Source organism: Budorcas taxicolor, chromosome 1, assembly GCF_023091745.1.
Source record: "Budorcas taxicolor isolate Tak-1 chromosome 1, Takin1.1, whole genome shotgun sequence".
Classification (NCBI taxonomy): domain Eukaryota; kingdom Metazoa; phylum Chordata; class Mammalia; order Artiodactyla; family Bovidae; genus Budorcas; species Budorcas taxicolor.
Window position 1 is genome coordinate 5403089 of NC_068910.1, and position 20877 is coordinate 5423965.

The 20877-nt window shown below is 48.8% G+C and overlaps 2 protein-coding genes across 3 annotated transcripts in view; both read right to left on the minus strand.

Moving 5' to 3' along the window:
• The window catches only part of HRH1 (histamine receptor H1), a 49044-nt gene extending 28693 nt beyond the window's left edge, over positions 1 to 20351 (minus strand). Inside the window, exon 1 of one of the 2 annotated variants that reach the window (XM_052663632.1) lies at positions 20281 to 20351. The gene's annotated coding sequence lies outside the window, so the exon portion shown is untranslated. Of the gene's footprint in view, positions 1 to 4427; positions 4533 to 20280 lie in introns of those variants that run through there. The other variant, XM_052663704.1, reaches the window with a different exon arrangement.
• Positions 11367 to 11960, minus strand: LOC128070462 (60S ribosomal protein L17-like). The gene has a single exon (XM_052663800.1). The coding sequence runs from the start codon at positions 11939 to 11941 to the stop codon at positions 11387 to 11389; it is 555 nt and encodes a 184-aa protein (XP_052519760.1). The 5' UTR covers positions 11942 to 11960; the 3' UTR covers positions 11367 to 11386.
• Positions 20352 to 20877: the final 526 nt, after the last annotated feature.

Sequence of the window (20877 nt, forward strand, 5' to 3'; positions counted from 1 at the left end):
TTCTGGAGTTCACCCAAACCCATGTCCTTCGAGTCGGTGATGCCATCCAACAGTCTCATCCTCTGTTGCCCCTTTCTTCTCCTTCTCTCCAACTTTTCCAGCATCAGGGTCTTTTCCAATGAGTCGGTTCTTTGCATCAGGTGGCCAAAGTATTGGAGCTTCAGCTTTAGCATCAGTCCTAATAAACACTTAGGGTTGATTTCCTTTAGGATTGACTGGTTTGAACTCCTTGCTGTTTAAGGGACTCTCAAGACCTGGTGGGCTGCCATCTATGGGGTCGCCCAGAGTCGGACACGACTGAAGCGACTTAGCAGCAGCAGCAGCAGCAAGAGTCTTCTCCAGCACCACAGTTCCAAAGCATCAATTCTTGAGCACTTAGCCTTCTTTATGGTCCAACTCTCACATTTGCATATGACTACTAGAAAAACCATAGCTTTGAGACTATACAAACATTTGTCAGCAAAGTGATATCTCTGCTTTTTAATACACGGTCTAGGTTTGTCATAGCTTTTCTTCCAAGAAAAACTTTTAATTTCTTTTAATTTTGTGGCTGTCGTCACCATCTGCAGTAATTTTGGAGCCCCCCCAAATAAAACCTGTCACTATTTCCACTTTTTTTCCATCTGTTTGCCATGAAGTGATGGGATCAGATGCCATGATCTTAGTTTCTGAATGTTGAGTTTTAAGCCAGCTTTTTCAGCTTCCTCTTTTACCCTCATCAAGAGGCTCTTTAGTTCATCTTCACTTTCTGCCATTGAAGTAGTAATATCTGCATATCTGAGGTTGTTGATATTTCTCCCAGGAATCTTGATTCACTTTGTGATTCATCCAGCATTCCACATGATGCGCTCTGCCTATAAGTTAAGTAAGCAGGGTAACAGTGTACAGCCTTGACGCACTCCTTTCCCATTTCTGAACCAGTTCATTGTTCCATGTCCGGTTCTAACTATTGCTTCTTGGCCTGTATGTAGGTTTCTCCGGCGATAGGTAAGGTGGTCTGGTATTCCCGTCTCTAAGAATTTTCCACAGTTTGTTGTGATCCACACAGTCAAAGGCCATAGCATAGTCAATGAATGAGAAGCAGATGGTTTTCTGGAATTCCTTTGCTTTTTCTATGATCCAATGAATGTTGGCAATTGGATCTCTGGTTCCTCTGCCTTTATTAAATCCACCTTGTACATCTGAAATTTCTCAATTCACATACTGCTGAAGCCTAGCTTGAAGGGTTTTGAGCATTACCTTGCTAGCATGTGAAATGAGCACAATTGTACAGTAGTTGGAGCCTTCTTTGGCATTGCCCTTCTTTGCGATTAGAATGAAAACTGACCTTTTCCAGTGCTCTGGCCACTGCTGAGTCTTCCAAATCTGCTGACATATTGAGTGCAGCACTTTAACAGCATCATCTTTCAGGATGTGAAATAACTCAGCTGGAATTCCATCATCTCCACTAGCTTTTTTTCATAATAATTCAAGGATGGGCACAATAAAGGACAGAAATGGCAAGGATCTAACAGAAGCAGAAGAGATTAAGAAGAGGTGGCAAGACTATACAGATGAACAATACAAAGAAGGTCTTAATGGCCCAGATAACCACGATGGTGCTGTTACTCACCTAGAGCCAGACACCCTCGAGTATAAAGTCAAGTGGGCCTTAGGAAGAACTACTATGAACAAGCTTCTGCACTACGCATTCCTGCAGAGCAGGGATAATAGCCACGAGCGCTGCCTGCTCTGCGGAGACTTCTGCAATACGTGTCTCCTCCTGGGGGCTTCCCTGGTGGCTCAGTGGTAAAGAACACACCTGCCAGTGCAGGAGGCTTGGGTTTGACCCCTGGGGGGGGGAAGATCCCCTGGAGAAGGAATGGCAACCCACTCCAGTATTCTTGCCAGGGAAATCCCATGGGCAGAGGAGCCTGGCGGGCTATAATCCATGGGGTTACGAGAGAGTCAGACACAGCTGAGCCACCGAGCACACATACCTGTATCTCCCCGTGACCATCCTAACAGCTTCCCAAATGGCCATCCTGATCCTGGCCTTGGCCCCTTCAGCCCACCCTACATGCAAAAGCCAAATAATCCTTCTAATCCAACCACTTTTCCTCGTATCTGATACTCTTTAGTGGTTGGATATTGCTGTCAGGATGTAACAGGATGCATAGAGAAAGCCCCCGACATATCACACAAGTGTAACCCAATAAAACCAGGGTTCCTTGCGTCCAGTCCAACCACTATGTTACATTCAGAAGGACTCAAGTCCAACATCCAGGGGAAAAAAAAGATGGAATATAAACTTCTCCTGAAGATTCTTAAAGAGGCAAAGAAACCAAAAAATCCTTAAAAAACCGTCTTCTCCCATTTACCATGCCATAAGGGCCAATTCCTCGTCCTCAAATCTCCCTCCCCCAACAAACACTTGAGCTTGCACTAAGAAAGAAAGTGAAGTCACTCAGTCGCGTCCTACTCTTTGCAACCCCATGGACTGTAGCCTATCAGGCTCCTCTGTCCATGGGATTCTCCAGGCAAGAATACTGGAGTGGGTTGCCATTTCCTTCTCCAGGAGATCTTCCCAACCCAAGAATACTGGAGTGGGTTGCCATTTCCTTCTCCAGGAGATCTTCCCAACCCAGGGATTAAACCGGGGTCTCCCACATTGTAGGCAGACGCTTTACCATCTAAGCCTCCAGGGAAGTCCTGCTGCTGCTGCTGCTGCTGCTGCTAAGTCACTTCAGTCGTGTCCAACTCTGTGCGAGCCCATAGACGGCCTCCCACCAGGCTCCCCCATCCCTGGGATTCTCCAGGCAAGAACACTGGAGTGGGTTGCCATTTCCTACCTCTGCTCTATTCTTACCCACTCTCCAATCTCTCTGACCTACTGAAGGGCACCAGAAACCCACTTAGTTTTCCCCATGCCTTCTCTTCATTTATTCCTGTAATCAGCACAACTAAAGCCCAAGAGACAAACATTCAAATGCAGATCCTACTCTGGAAACTCTGCCGAGTACATCAAGCGAAATGCCAGCTGGATGAATCACAAGCTGGAATCAAGATTGCCCGGGGAGAAATGTCAACAACCTCAGATATGCAGATGATACCACTCTATTGACAGAAAGCAAAGAGGATCTAAAAAGCCTCTTAATGAAAGTGAAAGTGGAGAGTGAAAAAGCTGGCTTAAAATTCAACATTCAAAAAACTAAGATCATGGTTATCTGGTCCTATCATTTCACATCAGACAGATGAAGGAAAAGTGGAAACAGTGACATTTTATTTTCTTGAGCACCAAAATCACGGCAGATGGTGAGTGCACCCATGAAATTAAAAGATGCTTGCTCCTTGGATGAAAAGCTATGACAAATCTAGATAGCATATTAAAAAGTAGAGATATCACTTTGCCAACAAAGGTCTGTATAGCCAAAGCTATGGTTTTTCCAGTAGTCACGTACAGATGTGAGAGTGGGACCGTAAAGAAGGCTGAGTGTCGAAGAACTGATGCTTTTGAACTGTGGTGTTAGAGAAGACTCTTAAAAGTCCCTTAAACAGCAAGGATATCAAACCAGTCAATCCTCAAGGAAATCAACCCTAAATGTTCATTGGAAGGACTGATGCTAAAGCTGAAGCTCCAATAGTTTGGCCACCTGATAGGAAGAGCTGACTCATTGGAAAAGACCCTGATGTTGGGAAGGCAGGAGGAGAAAGGGGCAACAGAGGAGATCACTGACTCAATGGTCATGAGTTTGAGCAAACTCTAGGATATAGTGACAGATAGGGAAGTCTGGCGTGTTACAGTCCATGGCGTGGCAAAGAGTCAAACACGACTTAGTGACTGAACAGCAACAAAGTTCTCTTAAAAATGGAATATTATTCAGCCTCAGAAAAGAATGGGATTCTGACACCTGCTACAATGTGGTGGAACCTTGAGGACATTATGCTAAATGATATAAACCAGTCACAAAAAGATAAACACGATGATTCCATTCATACCTAGACCAGCCAAATTCATAGAGAAGGAAAATAGAACAGTGGTTGCCAGGGGCTGGAGGTACGGGGAATGGGGAGTCAGAGTTTAATGGGGACAGAGTTTCAGTTCTGCAAGAGGAAAACATTTCTGGAGATGGATGGTGGTGGCCATCGTATAACAGTGTGAATGTACCTAACGCCACTGAACTGCCACTTGAAAAATGGCGAAAACAGTACATTTTGTTATGCATATTTTATCGCAATAATAAATAAATGGATGGGTAAATAAGAAACCTGGCAGCTCCTTACATCATTCAGGATGGAGCAGGGCTGGGGTGGGGTTCCCTAACATGAAAGGATTTGCCAGCTGAAGGGGATGTTTAGACAGAATCTTTCTGGGAACCCAGGGCAGGGTGAGTGAAAGTGGCTAGTAGATGCCAGCGCTAGACAAAAGTAGTTTCTTGTAAACTCACATTCCTGCATCCAGATACGATGGGGGGGAGTGGTAATTCCAGACGTTGCCGTGTCTCGATTTCCCTTCAGGGCAGTTCAGGGATTAAGGACTGGAGTCCTTTCCCCACTTCCTGTGGAGGGGAGATTCTGTCAAAAGTGGCTGTAAGGACTTCCCTGGTGGTCAAGAGGCTACGACTCCACGCTCCCGATGCAGGGGGCCCAGGTTCAACCCCTGGTCGGGGAACTAGATCCCATATACCACAGCTAAAGATCCCGCAGGCTGCAAGGAAAACATGCTGCAACTAAGGCCTGGCACAGCCAAATACATAAAATCTTTTTTTTTTTTTTTTAAGTGGCTTCGATGAGCAGGTAACCCTCGCCCAAGGTTGCTGTAGTCACCCAACATTTGGCTACTCTTCAGGTTCACCCAGCCTGATAAAGGGAGCAGAGGGTAAACAAGGCTCACAGGAGACAGCCCAAGCCTCCGGAGTAAAAAGCAGCATGCTTTTTCCTGCAGAGGACAACAGGAAGCAATTTACTGTCTCGGTCCTCTGTCTGGGGCTCATTTTCACCTGCCAGCGACTGGGACATATTCACAACTCCACACATCCACTTGCCTGCACTTCCTGTGGAGACCGAGGCTTTGTTGGAGGAAATGCAAGCTTCGGCAGGCTCAGCCCTGAGTACCATGGGTCCTGGCAGGCAGACCACAGCTTGTGTTAGCACTCTCGCCCAGGGCTGAGGATTATCAGGGAAAGTAAGAGGCATTCGATTCACCCGGGTGACACAGCAAGTGGGGGTGGAGGGGAGGAGGGCCCTCGGGGCTTCTTATTTCCAGAAGCAGCAACAACTCACTTTTATAACATTCACTGGGGCCAGGCACGGTCCTGCGGGACCGTGTGTGTTGTCTTACTAAAAAGCCACAGTGCTAGGAGCTTAGTACTATGATCATTTCTCTTCCAGATGAGGGAACTGTGAGGTTAAGTCACTCCCCAACAGTCACGGAGCTGATGGGAGGCGGAACCTGGATTTTATCCAGATCGGTGTGACTCCTCTCTCTCTCTTTCTAACATCTTCTCCAACACCTCTTATCCAGCACCTTCTCTCTTTCTTCTAACAAGTGGTTTTCCTTTTTTTTTTTTGAAAAATAAAACAAAAACACAGAAATCTAGCATATGAATTAATAGATTATTGTAAGGCAAACACCACTCAGAAAAGAAAAAGCACTCGGCCCCCAGCCCTGGAAACCCCATGCACACACACTCCCCCACTCACGGCCCCCACAGTAATGCCTTTCCTGACTTTTAAGGAATCACTTCCTACTTTTTTTTTAAATTGTTTTATTACCCGAATGTGCAACCCTGGACAGAATACTCTGGCCCATCTGAAAAGTCGACCAGTCTCTTAGATCTGTTTTCATCTATGGGTTCCTCGTCCATCCTTTTTGTTTCCTTGCACGTGTTCATCCGAAGCGCCTGGGAGTTTGCGGCATCTCCCAGTTGACGTTGCCGAGTGCACACCCAGGGTCCAGTTCAACATTTCCTCTCTTCTGCCCCTCTGCAAACTGGAAGCTGGTTCTAGAGACTCGACCAGACTCAGATGGTTCTTTGTGTGTGCTTAGTCACTCAGTCATGCCTGACTCTTGTGACTCCCAAAGACTGTAGCCTGTCAGGATCCTCTGTCCATGGGGTTTCCCAGGTAAGAATACTGGAGTGGGCTGCCATTTCCTTCTCCAGGGGATCTTCTCAACCCAGGAATCAAACCCGGGTCTCCTGCATTGCAGGCAGACTCTTTAACCACTGAGCTACGAGGGGAGCCAGGGGGTTCTTTAGGGCATACATAATATCTGCTTGCTGTAATTCTGGATAATCTGAGCAGCTGTGGATATTTCCTGCTTACATCTGCTCACATGTCTCCTTAAAATTCTTTTTAATTGTGATAAAATACACATAACATAGAAGTTATCATCTTCACCATTTTTAAGTGTGAAGTTCAGTAGTATTAAATATATTCATACTGTTCCACAACCAATTCCCAGAACTCTTGTCATCTTGCAAAACTGAAACTCTGTCCTCATTAAACAACAACTTGCCACCTCCCTTCCCCCCAGCCCCTGGCACCCACTCTTTTACTTTCTGTCTCTAGGAATCTGTTCTAGGGGCTTCAGATAAGTGGAATCATACAGTATTCGTCCTTTTGTGATGGGCTTATTTCATATTGCCAGGAGGAATATCAACAACCTCAGATATGCAGATGATACCACTCTAATGGTAGAAACTGAAGAGAAACTAAAGAACCTGTTGATGGGGATGCGAGAGGAGAATGAAAAAGCTGGCTTGAAACTCAACATTAAAAAAGCTAAGATCATGGCATCCAGTCCCATCATGCATTGGAAGGACTGATGCTGAAGCTGAAGCTCCAATACTTTGCCCACCCGATGCAGAGTCAACTCATTGGAAGAGACCCTGATGCTGAGAAAGACTGAAGCAGAAGAGGGTGGAGGAGGATGAGATGGTTAGATGGCATCACTGACTCAATGGACATGAGTCTGAGCAAACTCCTGGAGATAGTGAAGGCAGGGGAGCCTGGTGTGCTGCAGTCCGTGGGATCGCAAAGAGCAAAGAGTTGGACATGACTTCTGTTCAGTTCAGTTCAGTCGCTCAGTCATGTCTGACTCTTTGCGGCCCCATGAATCACAGCACGCCAGGCCCCCCTGTCCATCACCAACTCCCGGAGTTCACCCAAACTCAAGTGCACCGAGTCGGTGATGCCATCCAGCCATCTCATCCTCTGTCGTCCCCTTCTCCTCCTGCCCCCAATCCCTCCCAGCATCAGAGTCTTTTCCAATGAGTCAACTCTTCACATGAGGTGGCCAGAGTATTGGAGTTTCAGCCTCAGCATCAGTCCTTCCAATGAACACCCACGACTGGTCTCCTTTAGGGTGGACTGGTTGGATCTCCTTGCAGTCCAAGGGACTCTCAAGAGTCTTCTCCAACACCACAGTTCAAAAGCATCAATTCTTCGCCGCTCAGCTTTCTTCACAGTCTGACTCTCACATCCATACATGACCACTGGAAAAACCATAGCCTTGACTAGACGGACCTTTGTTGGCAAAGTAATGTCTCTGCTTTTTAATATGTTATCTAGGTTGGTCACAACTTTCCTTCCAAGGAGCAAGTGTCTTTTAATTTCATGGCTGCAACCACCATCTGCAGTGATTTTGGATCCCCCAAAAATAAAGTCTGACACTGTTTCCACTGTTTCCCCATCTATTTCCCATGAAGTGACGGGACCAGATGCCATGATCTTCGTTTTCTGAATGTTGAGCTTTAAGCCAACTTTTTCACTCTCCTCTTTCACTTTCATCAAGAGGCTCTCTAGTTCCTCTTCACTTTCTGCCATAAGGGTGGTGTCATCTGCATATCTGAGGTTATTGGTATTTCTCCCAACAATCTTGATTCCAGCTTGTGCTTCTTCCAGCCCAGCATTTCTCATGATGTACTCTGCATAGAAGTTAAATAAGCAGGGTGACAATATACAGCCCTGACGTACTCCTTTTCCTATTTGGAACTGGTCTGTTGTTCCATGTCCAGTTCTAACTGTTGCTTCCTGACCTGCATATAGGTTTCTCAAGAGGCAGGTCAGGTGGTCTGGTATTCCCATCTCTTTCAGAATTTTACACAGTTTATTGTGTGGACACGACTTAGTGACTACGAAAAAAAAATGTCCTGAAGTTTCATCCGCCTTGTAGCAGGTGCCAGCATTTCTTCTTTCTGGTAATATCCCACTGAATGCATAGATCACACTTTGCTTATCCGCTCACATGCCACTGAACACTGGGTTGTTTTCACCCTTTTGTTACCATGAGTAACACTGCTATGAACACAGATGTACAAGTTCTGCTTCAAGACACTGCTTTCAGCTCTTCCAGATAAACGCCCAGAAGTGGAGTTTCTGGTCCTGCGTTGATTCTAGGTTTCATGTTTTGAACCTGTGCTGGTTTTCACAGTGGCTGCACCATTTTACGTTCTCATCCTCTATTCCCTTTTACTGTCCATTTGCACTTCTCACCATTCAGAGCTCCCCTCTACCCAGTGAGGAAGAACAAGGCAACATTCCCTGTTATAGTCCCAAACTGGAGATGACGTAAAGGTCCACTGAAAAGGGATCAGTTTCGTGGTAAGTCCCTGCCACTGAATCCCAGGCATACAGTTGTGGTGAGAGTCTTTGATGACATAAAAAGCTGCCTCTACTCTTCGCTTGAGTTAGCAAAAAAAGGCTACAGAACGGCATAGGAAGACTGAATCCTTTTTTTTTTTTTCAGATAACTACTTGTTTACAGGAGATGCTCTCTTAATTAGCATAACTAATTCACTGGATTAACCAAAATCTTTCCCTCCTTCTTGTAAGACAGTGATCCAGCATCTCTAGTGTCGCCCCTTCTGTTCCCAGCCACTGTGTTGTACGCACTAAGAGTTAGCTCTGTTTCCAAACTGTGTGTTCTGATTGTATTCATTGTACATCAACTAGCAAATTACATTCAACACAAGAAGGTGAAATATGAGTGCAGAAAGATTGTCTCTATGAGAACCAAGTTGAATGCTTGGTGAAGACTCATGAAGCCTTTTCAGGGGTGGATGAGACAACTGGAAAACTCTGGAGATGTGAGCTCTTTAAGGAGTCCTGCCTCTCTGACTTGGGTTTCCCTGGTGGTGCTGGTGGTAAAGAGCCTGCTTGCCAATGTGGGAGACGTAAGACACGGGTTCGACCCGTGGATGGGGAAGATCCCCCTGGAGGAGGGCATGGCAACCCACTTCAGTACTATGGCCTGGAGAATCCCATGGACAGAGGAGCCTGGTGGGCTACGGTCGATAGAGTGGCAAAGAGTCGGGCACGACTGAAGTAACTTAGCACGCGTGGACTTCTCTGAGTTACCATCCTGGGGCACCACTTCCTGTCTCCTTTGCAGCCCTGAATACCTGCAGCTCTCCATGTGAGTTACCAGCCACATCACACTCACCAACGGTACAGGCTCAAGAAATTATTTTCTTCTGTTTTAAACCCTCAGGTCAGTGAATAATAGGTATACACACAGCTCATTCCTGCAGTGGCAAAGCTGTGGCGTTTGCCCTACGATTCTCCTCCTTAACCCCATGCAGACATTACTAATCAATCACCAGATTCCTTTCTGCTAAGCTCACCCTATTGTCTCAGAAATCTTCTCTGGGCAGCCGTAAAAAAATCAACTGGAATTGACATTTGAGATGAAATCTCCGACTTCCCTTAAGTTATGGAAATTTTCTTCTTTTCAGTCGAGTAGAGTTGGCTCAGTAGTAAAGAACTCCTGTTGCCTGCAGTTCAGGAGATGCAAGAGATACAGGTTCAATGCCTGAGTTGGGAAGATCCTCTGGAGGAGAAAATGGCAACCCACTCCAGTGTTCTTGCCTGGGAAATCCCATGGACAGAGGAGCCTGGCGGGCTACAGTCCATGGGGTCACGATTTAGTGACTAAACAACAACAGCAAAGAAAATGAAACTATGCAAAGTGGCCAAAGTCCCGGTCACTGGGCCCGGGGCCTGAAGACGCTGTGTTGTACAGAGTAAGTGCTCAGCGTTCAGTGGATGGACGGCAGATGCTAGTCCTCCTGCTTTCTGAAGTTAATAATTTAGTCTTTCCCCCTCACATCTTCCTTCTTGGCTTCCCCTTACAGATGTGTTTTTAATTTCTTCTCCATCTACAACACAGCACGGTAGCCCTGTTCCCAGAAATCTCACCATAACTAATAGATGTCTTAGGGATGTGAGAACTCATTCAAGGTTATTTACAGGTAACACCTGGTAGAAATAAAAACACCTAATACATCCGGCATCCCCATAGAAGGGTTGTGAGGAGCCGAAAGGCAAGGCCAAGGGATTGCTTTACTGACTGCAAAGCCCTCTGCCCCAAAAAGGGGACCAGAAATCAGATTTTATCTTGGTTCGATTGTTGCAATAACTGGTTTCTCTTCTTGCAGGGAGAAAAAAAATGCTTCCACATCCTTATTCTGCTTCTCCCCACCCTCCCTGTGTTTCACAGTCCCCAGAGTTTACGAAGCATGCCTAACTAGTCCCTGAACTTCCTCCCTCTGCTTCTTCACTCTCATTGCCCCATCTTTTGTACCATCATTCCACAAACTCAGTACCGACCTGCTCAGAACCTGTCTAGCCCAGAGTCCTGGCTCAACCCCGTGAGAAGCCTTTCCTGATTCCAGCCACCTGGGTGGACCCACTGCCACCTCTCAACACGATGACCCTTTGCAAACCTCTTTCATTTTCATTAGCACCTTCCATTTTACTTTGATGGTCTAAGTAAGAAGAGTTTAAGGTAGGTCAGAATTGACTGAGGACTTTGAGGGTGCTAGTAACCATGCAAGGCTCTGACATGCACCGTCCCCTTTAACATGTAAACCCCCATGACAAGTTCATTTCACAGGCCTGGTCCCTGAGGCTCAGAATGCTACGGAGCTTCAGGTCACACAGCTGGTAAGGAATAGAGGCAGGCATTCATTCATTCAATCCACCAATCATTACTTACTAAGGGCCTACAATACACTAAACATGTATTAGATGTTGGGAAAATAGCAGTAACCAAGTCACAGCTCCTATCTACAGGGAGCTATCATTCTCATGGGGAGAGAGAGATTCAAAAAAAAAAAAAAAAAAACCAAAGGAAGTAAATAAATACTATATAAAGACTTGCCGGGTGGAACAGTTGTAAAGAGTCCACCTGCTAATGCCGGAGATGCAGCTTCCATCTCTGGGTCGGGAAGATCCCCTGGAGAAGGAAACGGCAACCCACTCCAGTATTCTAGCCTGGGAAATCCCATGGGCAGAGGAGCCTACAGTCCAAGGGGTCGCAGAGGGTCAGACACGACTGAGCAAGTTATCTCTCTCTCTCTTTTTTTTTTTTACTTTTATTTGCATTTATTTTTTGCGGCATTTATTCCCAGGCCATAAGTTTTTGTTTCTTCAGTTTCTTCTGGGGTATCTTTTTCTTCTGTGCAACCTCCTCTTCTGGTTTAGGAACAATCTGTTCTTTTTCAGTAAGGATCATCTCAATGCAGCAGGGAGAGCTCATGTAGGGGTTGATCCGACTGTGAGCTCTGTAAGTCCTGCATCGCATCTTGGGGGCTTTGTTCACTTGGATGTGCTCAATGACCAGAGAATCTACATCTAAGCCCTTAAGTTCAGCATTACTCTCTGCATTTTTGAGCATGTGTAGTAAAAATTCAGCACTCTTTTTGGGCCATCGACTCTGAGTCCAGCCCCACTGTTTGGCCTGTGCACACCTGCCAACTCCACCGTTGTAGCGGCGGAACGGCACACACTGCTTCTTTAACGTGACATCCTTCAGATACTTGGTGGCTTTTCGGATATGCATACCCTTTATGGCCTGGGCGGTTTCACGAGTGTTCTTAAAGTGTACACGAAGATTTGAACCTCTTGATTTGCATGATTTTGTGGGGTTTTCCGGGTCAAGTGAATAGCGCACCATTTTTAGGAGTCACCTCAGGCCGCTTACCGGAGGATGAGCAAGTTATCTCTACATCAACATCTAAGCACACGCACAACATGGAAACTCTGTACATGCTTGGAGGAAAACAGGGGGTTAGTGATGGCTGGGGTGAATGCTGTTTCATTCAGGATGGGCAGGGTAATGTGGTGACTTCCGAGCAGAGACCTAAAGGAAGTGAGGGAAGGAGTGTCACAGAGATCTGGGGGAAAGAGGGTTACCGGAGGAAGAAGCAGCCTGTGCAAAGGTCCTGGGGTGGATGCACCCTTGGCATGTTCAACAAACATGAGAGGGTACTACGGAGGTTAGTAGAGCAGGGAGGTTAGCACAGCTGGCGCTGAATGAGAGGCAGAGCAAGTTAGAGAGGTGACCGGGACTAGATCACCAACGGCCTTGCTGACGTGGGAGGGACTCTGGCTCTGACTGCAAGCCAGATGGGAAGCTACTGGAGAATGGTTCCGGGAACACATGCTCTAATGAGTATGATATACAGCAGATGGATGAATGTCATTCAGTCACTAAGCCGTGTCCGACTTTGCAACCCCATGGATTGCAGCACGCCAGGCTTCCCTGTCCTTCACTATCTCCCAGAGTTTCTTCAAACTCAGGCTCATTGAGTTGATGATGCCATCCAACCATCTCGACCTCTGTCATCCCCTTCTCTTCCTGCCCTCAATCTTCCCCAGCATCAGGGTCTTTTCCATTGAGTCGGCTCTTCCATTCAGGTGGCCAAACTATTGGAGCTTCAGCTTTGGCATCAGCCCTTCTGATGAATATTCAGGGTGGATTTCCTTGAGGATGGACTGGTTGGATCTCCTTGCTGTCCAAGGGATTCTCAAGAGTCTTCTCCAGTGCCACAGTTCAAAAGCATCAATTCTTTGGCGCAGGGATGCATGAATGAATGTCAAAAGGTACTTGGAAATGTTTTCTCATTAAAACTAGCAGGATGGCAGCCAGACAGTCTGAAAGCAGTCCCAGAAAGGGCAGATCTGAGCTAACAAGGATGGATGCTGATTAAGAGGAGCGTGACGGCCCCCTCTGTTGCCAGAAGTCTACCTGGCTCCCCTACAGCCTAGGACTGGGCTCTGTCATGGCCCCAGTAAATCCACTAGCTGAACTCGATAAAAAGTAAATTTCCAAGTCCTGTCCCGGGGGAGGTTTCAGCCTGTCCCTGAAAATGTGTCCTTTTCTCATACAAGGCAGTGAGAAAAAAAAAGCCAACTTCTGCAATGACTCACCAGAGAGAAACGACAATTGTGTCCAGGATGGAAAGAATCCATTGGAAAGTGACACATTTGCCTCCAGAATACATATATCAGGCTTTTTCTTTTTTTCTCCTCATTTGAAGGATGACAGAGGCTTTTCACCCACTTCCTCACCGCATGAGGATATTGGAGCTTCAGTTTCAGCATCAGTGCTTCAAATGGGTATTTGGGGTTGACTTTCTTTAGGATGGACTGGTTGGATCTGCCTGCTGTCCAAGGGACTCGCAAGGACAATCCAGACTGCAACTATTCTTCTGATCAGTGGCCCTACTCAACTGTGTGTCGGTGCGTGCAAAGTCCCTTCAGTCGTGTCCGATTCTTTGCAACCCCATAGACCGTAGCCCACCAGGCTCCTCTGTCCATGGGATTCTCCAGGCAAGAATACTGGAGTGGGTGACCTTGCCCTCCTCCAGGGGATCTTCCCGACTTAGGGATCGAACCCACATCTCTTTGGCAGGTGGGTTCCTTACCACTAGCCCCACCTGGGATGCCCCCTACTCATCCACTGTCCCCTAACTTTGCAGTGCATGTGAACCACTGGAGAGCTTGTTGAAGGCAGATTCCAGGGGCCTGCATGTAGCAGGTCCGGGACAGGACTGGAAGCTGCATTTTAAATAAGGAATCCCAGAGAATTCTGCCATTGGTGGTCTAAGAATCACCACCCTGAACGACAGAGGTAGTGTCGAAAACCCAATCTTTCCGCATCTAAGCCTATAGCACATGGTGGCCCCCAATCCTTCCCAGACCATGAACAGATCACTTGGGCTCCTGGCAGGGCCGTGAACCCTCCTGGATAAATCAGGACAGAAGAGAATCCTGAAATCACAGTCCGTGCCGATGTTCACCTAAATCCTCTGCACGCACCACCCTGGCATGAGCTGCCCTGGGCTTGCTCTCTGGTCCTGCCCGGAAACGCCTGAGTCCTGGGCTTCGCAGCTGCCTCGGGTGCAGCCAGGACTGGAGAGGCTGCCAGACCTTGCCGTGATCACAAAGGGTAACAAAAGGCCTAGCTGTGATGATGAAATCCTGCTTCATTTCTCAATTTGTCACATTTACATGTTGACAATAGGTACTCCCCTAACAGCTGGAAATATTAAAAGAGCTCAGCGTGCACTGTTAACATTCGCTGGAGCAGGAGCCCAGACACAGCGCCTGGCTGCACCCCTTCCACGTGGCTCAACAAGCTGGTTTGAGGGCCCTGTGCCCTGCCTCTTTTGGGGCCCAACATTGCTAATTAAAGTCATCTCATGGTGCATGCCACCTCCTTCCAGTCTCTGCTCAGATGCCACGTTCCTTGTCGTGCGTGCGAAGCGGCTTCAGTCATGTCTGACTTTTTGCGACCTCACAGGTTGTAGCCCACCAGGCGCCTCTGTCCATGGGATTCTAGAGCCGAGACTACTGGAGTGGATTGCCGTGCCCTCCTCCAGGGGATCTCCCCCACCCAGGGATCAAGCCTGAATATGTTGCATTGGCAGGCGGGTTCTTTACCGTGAGCACCACCTGGGAAGCCTATTTTGTGTGTTTTAAATCACTGGTCTCCAACCTTTTGGACACCAGGGATCGGTTTTGGGGAAGACAATTTTTCCACAGACTTGGGTGGTGGTGGTGGGGAGGATGGTTTCGGGCTGATTCAAGCTCATTCCATTTACTGCACACTTTATGTCTATTTTGTGGCAATTTCAGGCTCTTTAGCCTTGACTTTAAGGGTAGGGTTCGCACCCCTACGAGAGTCTAACGCCACCACTGATCTAATAGGAGGCAGAGCTGATAGTAATGCAGGCAATGGGGAGCGGCTATAAACACGGACGAATGCCGACCCGTGGCTCCAGGGCTTGGTGAGCCCTGGTGTAGATAACTCCCCTCCCCAACCCCTCTCTTGTTATCTCTAACTGTAAGCCTGCTTGGCTTTCCTTCATAGCACCCAGCTCTCCGGCAGGGGTTCCTGACTCACCCTCTTCCCACACCTGCCCAGCAAGCGCAAGCAGTCAGAACTGAACAAGGTTCACTTGTAGAGACGCTCCGCCATTTCTGCGCCTCTTCTCACAACTGCTCTGGGAGAGAGGCCTTTGGATTATCCCTCCTCTATTTTACAGATGAAGAAACCAAGGCTCAGAGAGGTCAAGAGTCTTGTCCAAGGTCACAGAGCAGGTAAGTGGAGAAGCTCAGACTCCAGGCCAGGTCCATCTGATCCTTGAACCCACGACCCCAAACCTCTAGTTAGTTCTGACTTGGCCTGGCCTTTGATGCTCAGCATGATCCGGCCTCCTTGGAAGAAAAGCTATGACAAATCTGGACGTCGTATTAAAAAGCAGAGACATCACTTCGCCAACAAAGGTCTATCTAGTTAAAGCTATGGTTTTTTCGGTAGTCGTGAATGGATATGAGGGTTGGACCAGAAAGAAGGCTGAGGGCCAAAGAATTGATGCTTTTGAATTGTGGTGCTGGAGAAGACTTTTGAGAGTCCCTTGGACAGCAAAGAGATAAATCCAGGTCAATTGTAAAGGAAATTCAACCCTCGGTATTCATTGCAAGGACTGATGATGAAGCTGAAGGTCCAATACTTTGGCCACCTGATGCGAAGACCTACTCATTGGAAAAGACCCTGATGCTGAGAAAGATTGAAGGCAGGGGGAGAAGGGGACAACAGAGGATGACATGGTTGGATGGCATCACCGACATGATGGACGAGAATTTGAGCACACACCAGGAGACAGTGAAGGACAGGAGAGCCTGGCGTGCTGCGGTCCATGAGGTTGCAAAGAGTCGGACACGACTAAGGGAGTGAACGAGAATGACCTGGCCTCTACCTATGCTTCTTGCCTCCCCTCCCACGGTGCTCCCCGCCCATCATCCATCCCTGGTCCCTACACTTCAATGCACCCCAGGACCTCACACCTGCAAGCCACTGCCCCTGCCCCTCCCTCCTTGCTTTCCGCTGCAAGACTGCAGAGACTTCCACGCTTCCTTCAACTCTCAAGGCAAGTGTTCGCTCTGCTGAGGCCCCTGCTTCCCTTGACTCTGCCCTGGGAAGACAAAGGCCTTTTCCACAGTCTCTTTCATGCCACTCCCCTGAGTTCCCTCCACCGCCACACTTCCTCCTGCTCTGTCATTGTCTGTCCGCTGCCTGTCCCTGTGTGTGTCCCTGAGGCTAAAGATGGTGGTCTCTCCATCCCAGGTGCTGGGCGCAGTGCCTGGCACACAGCAGGCACTTGGGAACCACAGGGCAGCTTGACTAGAGGGCTCACAAAGAAGGTCAGGAGTCAGACAGACATGGTCGGAGCTCCAGCTCTTCCCTGTACCAGCTGTGTGTCCTTGGGCAAGTCACTCCACTTCTCTGAGCCTCAGTTTCTATATAAGTAAACTGTTGTGAGAATGCGTAACATAATTAAAGGTAAAGAGCTCGCCACAACTATTAGCTCTAATAATGATGATGTCAGTTGAATCATTTATTTATAAATAATTGCATCTGGCCACAGGTGGCAGGGCTGTAGACTAAGTGATGGTGGTGGTGGGGGGGTCAGGTGACAGAAAAAAGTCCAGGCTGGAAGGCCAAGTTTGACATCCAGAATGGGAAAACAGCCAACCAACAGGTGGCTACCCATGCAAAGAAGCAGGTATTGGTTGTTCCTGTGCCTCACAGACAGGTGGACCACAGGGCAGGGCATCCAGGACCTGGAGAAAGTCTAACTCCACGACAGCAACAATAAGATATCTCTGAACCTAGGGTCTGGGTTAGAACTACCCACACAGAATCTGGGGAACTGGCAGAACCAATGGAAATGCCCAACATGAATGGGCTGGGTGCTTACCAAGCTCTTTCCACGCATTATCTCATTTCATCTTCACAGCAGCCTTATAAGCTGATGCTATCAGCGTTTCACTTCACAGAGGAGGACACTGAGGCCCAGAGAGGTTAAGAAACTTGCCCAAAGACACACAGCCAATGAGTGGAAGAGTGGGATTTGAACCCAGGTGGTCTGGTTCCAGAGAACTGCCTCAACCCCTCCTGGCCCACATCAGGAGGCCAGGGCAGAGCTAGCAGGTGGGGGTCCTGGGGCCCAGAGCGGAGGAAGGTTGCAGGAGCCCGGAACTGGGTGACCCCTACACCAGGGGTCATGAGCCCGGGGCAGTTTCTGCACACCGTGGGTTGTCTCGCTGCACAGGAAGCACTTCCCCTCGGAGCCCAGCCAAATGCAGCTTGGTGGGTTCCAGCACATACACTTCCCCTACCCTCAGACCTACCAACAGAGCAGAGAGAAACCGATAAGAGTCCTATGTCACCGGCGAAAATGCCTCCAAATTGCCTTCTTCGTGAACTGTACAAATTTGCATCTTAATGAGACTTCATGGAATACAATGACCAGACCCCAAGTTTTCTCTCTCTGATTGAAGCAAGGATGCTGCTGAGACGGACCAGAAGCTAAAACCTGCGGCTGAGGAGAGCCTGTCTGGGTTTTCCCTGCAGGAAATCTCGCACTTGGAAAAGGGGGGGTCAAGGTGCTGGGCGGGGGCGCTGGCAGCTTCACGGGTCCAGACCCGAGCTGGGGTTTGGGGAGGCCTGGGCTGTGGATCGGGGCTGCCCGGCTCCACCTCTGACCAGCAGTGTGACGTGCCCTCTGTGACCCTCAGTTTTCCCACGTGTAAACAGGATGGGTGGCTCAGGGGAGCAGACGAGATCACACGCATGACCGTCTGGCGCACGCGTGTTCTCTTTCTCCGGGCCCTCTCCACACGCACCTCTGAGACCTTGGAAAACTCTAAGCTCCTTCTTGCTTCAAGGGCTTTGAAGTGCTGTTCCCTCCGCTCAGATCACCTGGCCCCTCCCTCTGCCTGGGTAACACCTACTGATGCTTCCCACCTCAGTTCAAACACCACCTCCTCCAGGAAGCCTTCCCCAGCCTAGACTAAACTCTTCTAACAACATTTACCTGCAGGGAGATGTCATCAGGGCCCCCTCCCCTCCTAGACACTGAGCTCCACGAGCGTGGGGAACACGTTCATTGTGTTCTCCGTTGTTATCTCCAGCACAGGCTCAGGGTTCATCCTGTGGTAAGCCCTTAATTCATACTCGTGGAAATGGATGAGTGGGTACATCTCGCTGAGCCTCAGTGAGTGCACCTGTCAAATGGGAATCATGACCCCATCCTCCTCACGGTGTTATGAAATGATTAAACGATTTCTGGCGTGTAGTAGGTCCTCGAGAGACCATCTCCCCACCCTCCCATTCCCTCTGATCAAGGAAGAGGCAGAACAGGAGTGGAGCTGGCTGCAAGAGTGGCCGCACCCTGGGTAGGGGGGCAGGGAGCCCCGAGTGGCCAACACTGCCAAGGTTCGGGCTGCTGAAAGCTTAGAAATGATCTGGTTAATTGGTTCCCAAACAAAAGCTCTTTTAGAAATCTTTCCTGCATGAAATAATTCCATCCACCACCAAAGTCCAGGGACTAAGACTCTACTTTCCCAGCTTTGAATGGCTCAAAGGCACACTTGGTGTGTTCCATAGCAGTCTCACGGTGAGAGCACAGAGCCGAGCCACCGTGTCGAGGCAAATCCAGCAGAGACGGAGGCGGCCTGGGCGGCAGGTAAACGATTTCCTCTGACTTCCCAAAATGTTAACAACAGCCCTGCAGGCTGAGCGCAGGGGCCCCCGTCTACAACCACTGCGTGACTACCTGAAGGGGACAAGCCTCCGCTCTGATTTTTCCAGGACAAGCTCCCTGTGGGCAGCTCAGGGGACTCAGGACAAAGTCTAGGTAGGAGAGGTTTCTTCCCCAGGTCGGTTCCCTCTCTTGGGGACAGTGATGGCCTGGTGACATCTTCAATTTACAGATGACCCTTAACCAACAAAGCCTGAGGTTGCATTGATTTTTTTTTTTTTAAGCCTGTTTCTCAGAAGCCCGAATCAGACATTAGGTCCTTACAAGCCTCTGGAGAAAACCCCACCCCCACCCCAGCAAAGTGCCCTGTATCCTGCCTCCTCTGGCGGGCTCCTCTCCCACGTGGAATTCCACCCTTCCCCTGCCCTCCACCATCTCCCCTGCCCACCTGCCTGGTCTGTGCTGTGCTTAGTTGCTCAGTGTGTCCGACTCTTCGCGACCCCATGGACTGCAGCCCTCCAGGCTCCTCTGTCCATGGGATTCTCCAGGCAAGAACAGTGGAGTGGGTTGCCATGCCCTCCTCCAGGGAGTCTTCCTCACCCAGGGATCGAACCCACATCTCCTGGGTCTCCTGCACTGGTGGGTGAGTCTTTTACCACTGGGGTTGGGGGAGGCCCTCAGTATATAACCCTATCTATCAAGTAAGTACTTTCTTCCCTAGACCTTGAGAATCCTGGTGGATACGAATGTGTCTAAGTCCCTGGGATGCACAGCCCAGCACATGGCAGGCCCTCAGTATACAATGCTATCAAGTTATGGACCCTCTTTGAGCTGGAGATCTAGCCCAGCCTTCCCATTTTACAGACAAAGAAGCTGAGCCTCAGAGCCAGGAGACAATTCCTCAGCCCAACAGACGGCTTTAGGGGAGACCTCCTCTCCCTTATGAGCTGGGAAGTAGCAATATTAATATTAATCTACCCATCTTTCCATGGAGAAGGCAATGGCAACCCACTCTAGTGTTCTTGCCTGGAGAATCCCAGGGATGGGGGAGCCTGGTGGGCTGCCGACTATGGGGTCACACAGGGTCAGACACGACTGAAGCGACTTAGCAGCAGCAGCAGCAGCATCTTTTCACTTCGAGTCCAGTGCTTTTTCAAGCACCTACTATGTGCAAGGTACAACACAGGGCTACAGAAATGATGAGCGTCAAGCCACAGGGAGAGAAGATGCAAGCAGGGATCATGGAGCCACACAGACAAGAACCCGGAGGAGGGAGAAAGGAGGCTTTGTGGAGGAGCGGCACCCGAGCTTTGCACAAAGAGCTCACGGACCATCAGAGCTGGAGCTGGAGCCCACATCCCTGCTGCGCTGTCCACCTGCTCTCAGACTGCACTGTGCCTCCAACACGTGGTGTAACTGTTGGGCTGACTTAGGCTAAAAGGAACAGAAAACCCCAACTCACTTGGTGGAAGTGATAAGTGTCTTCTCCCTCTAACAAGAAGTCCTGAGTCAGGACAGCTCCAGGGTTGGTGAGCTCCGCTCTTCGAGAATGTCATCAAGGACTCTTTTGCCACCTTTTGGCTCTGCTGTGCCCAGTGTCTCTAAGGAGTGTGCTCAGATCACTTCCTGGTTATGAGACACAGGCCCAGGCCCGGAGGTCACACCCAGGCATGACAACATCCTGCTCTCTGACTTTCTTTCAGAAGATCAAGGAATCTTTCCTAGAAATACATGGGACTCCAGCCCCACCAACTTTCCTAACGTCTCAAGCCCTAATGTCTCACTACCGAGTGAATTGCCAACAATGGGGGTAGATTTCCCAGGAGTGGCTGAGTTAAGAACAGGGTCACCTTCCCTGAGGGTTAGTTACTCAAAAAATGAGGGTTCTACTTGCCAGGAACCAGGGGGCTGACTGCCAATTGTGATTATGACACTTACCGACCACAGTGACTGTGTGTCGGGTTCCTTATCTGGGGGTCATCAGAAACGGAGCAAACAATGGTGGCAGGTCTTCAGCCAGGCACTGTCTTGGATCCACAGCAGCACCTAACAATTATGC

What these genes read in the sequence shown, in the direction of transcription:
- LOC128070462 (XM_052663800.1), bottom strand. Translation starts at nt 11,941, where the DNA reads ATGGTGCGCTATTCACTTGACCCGGAAAACCCCACAAAATCATGCAAA.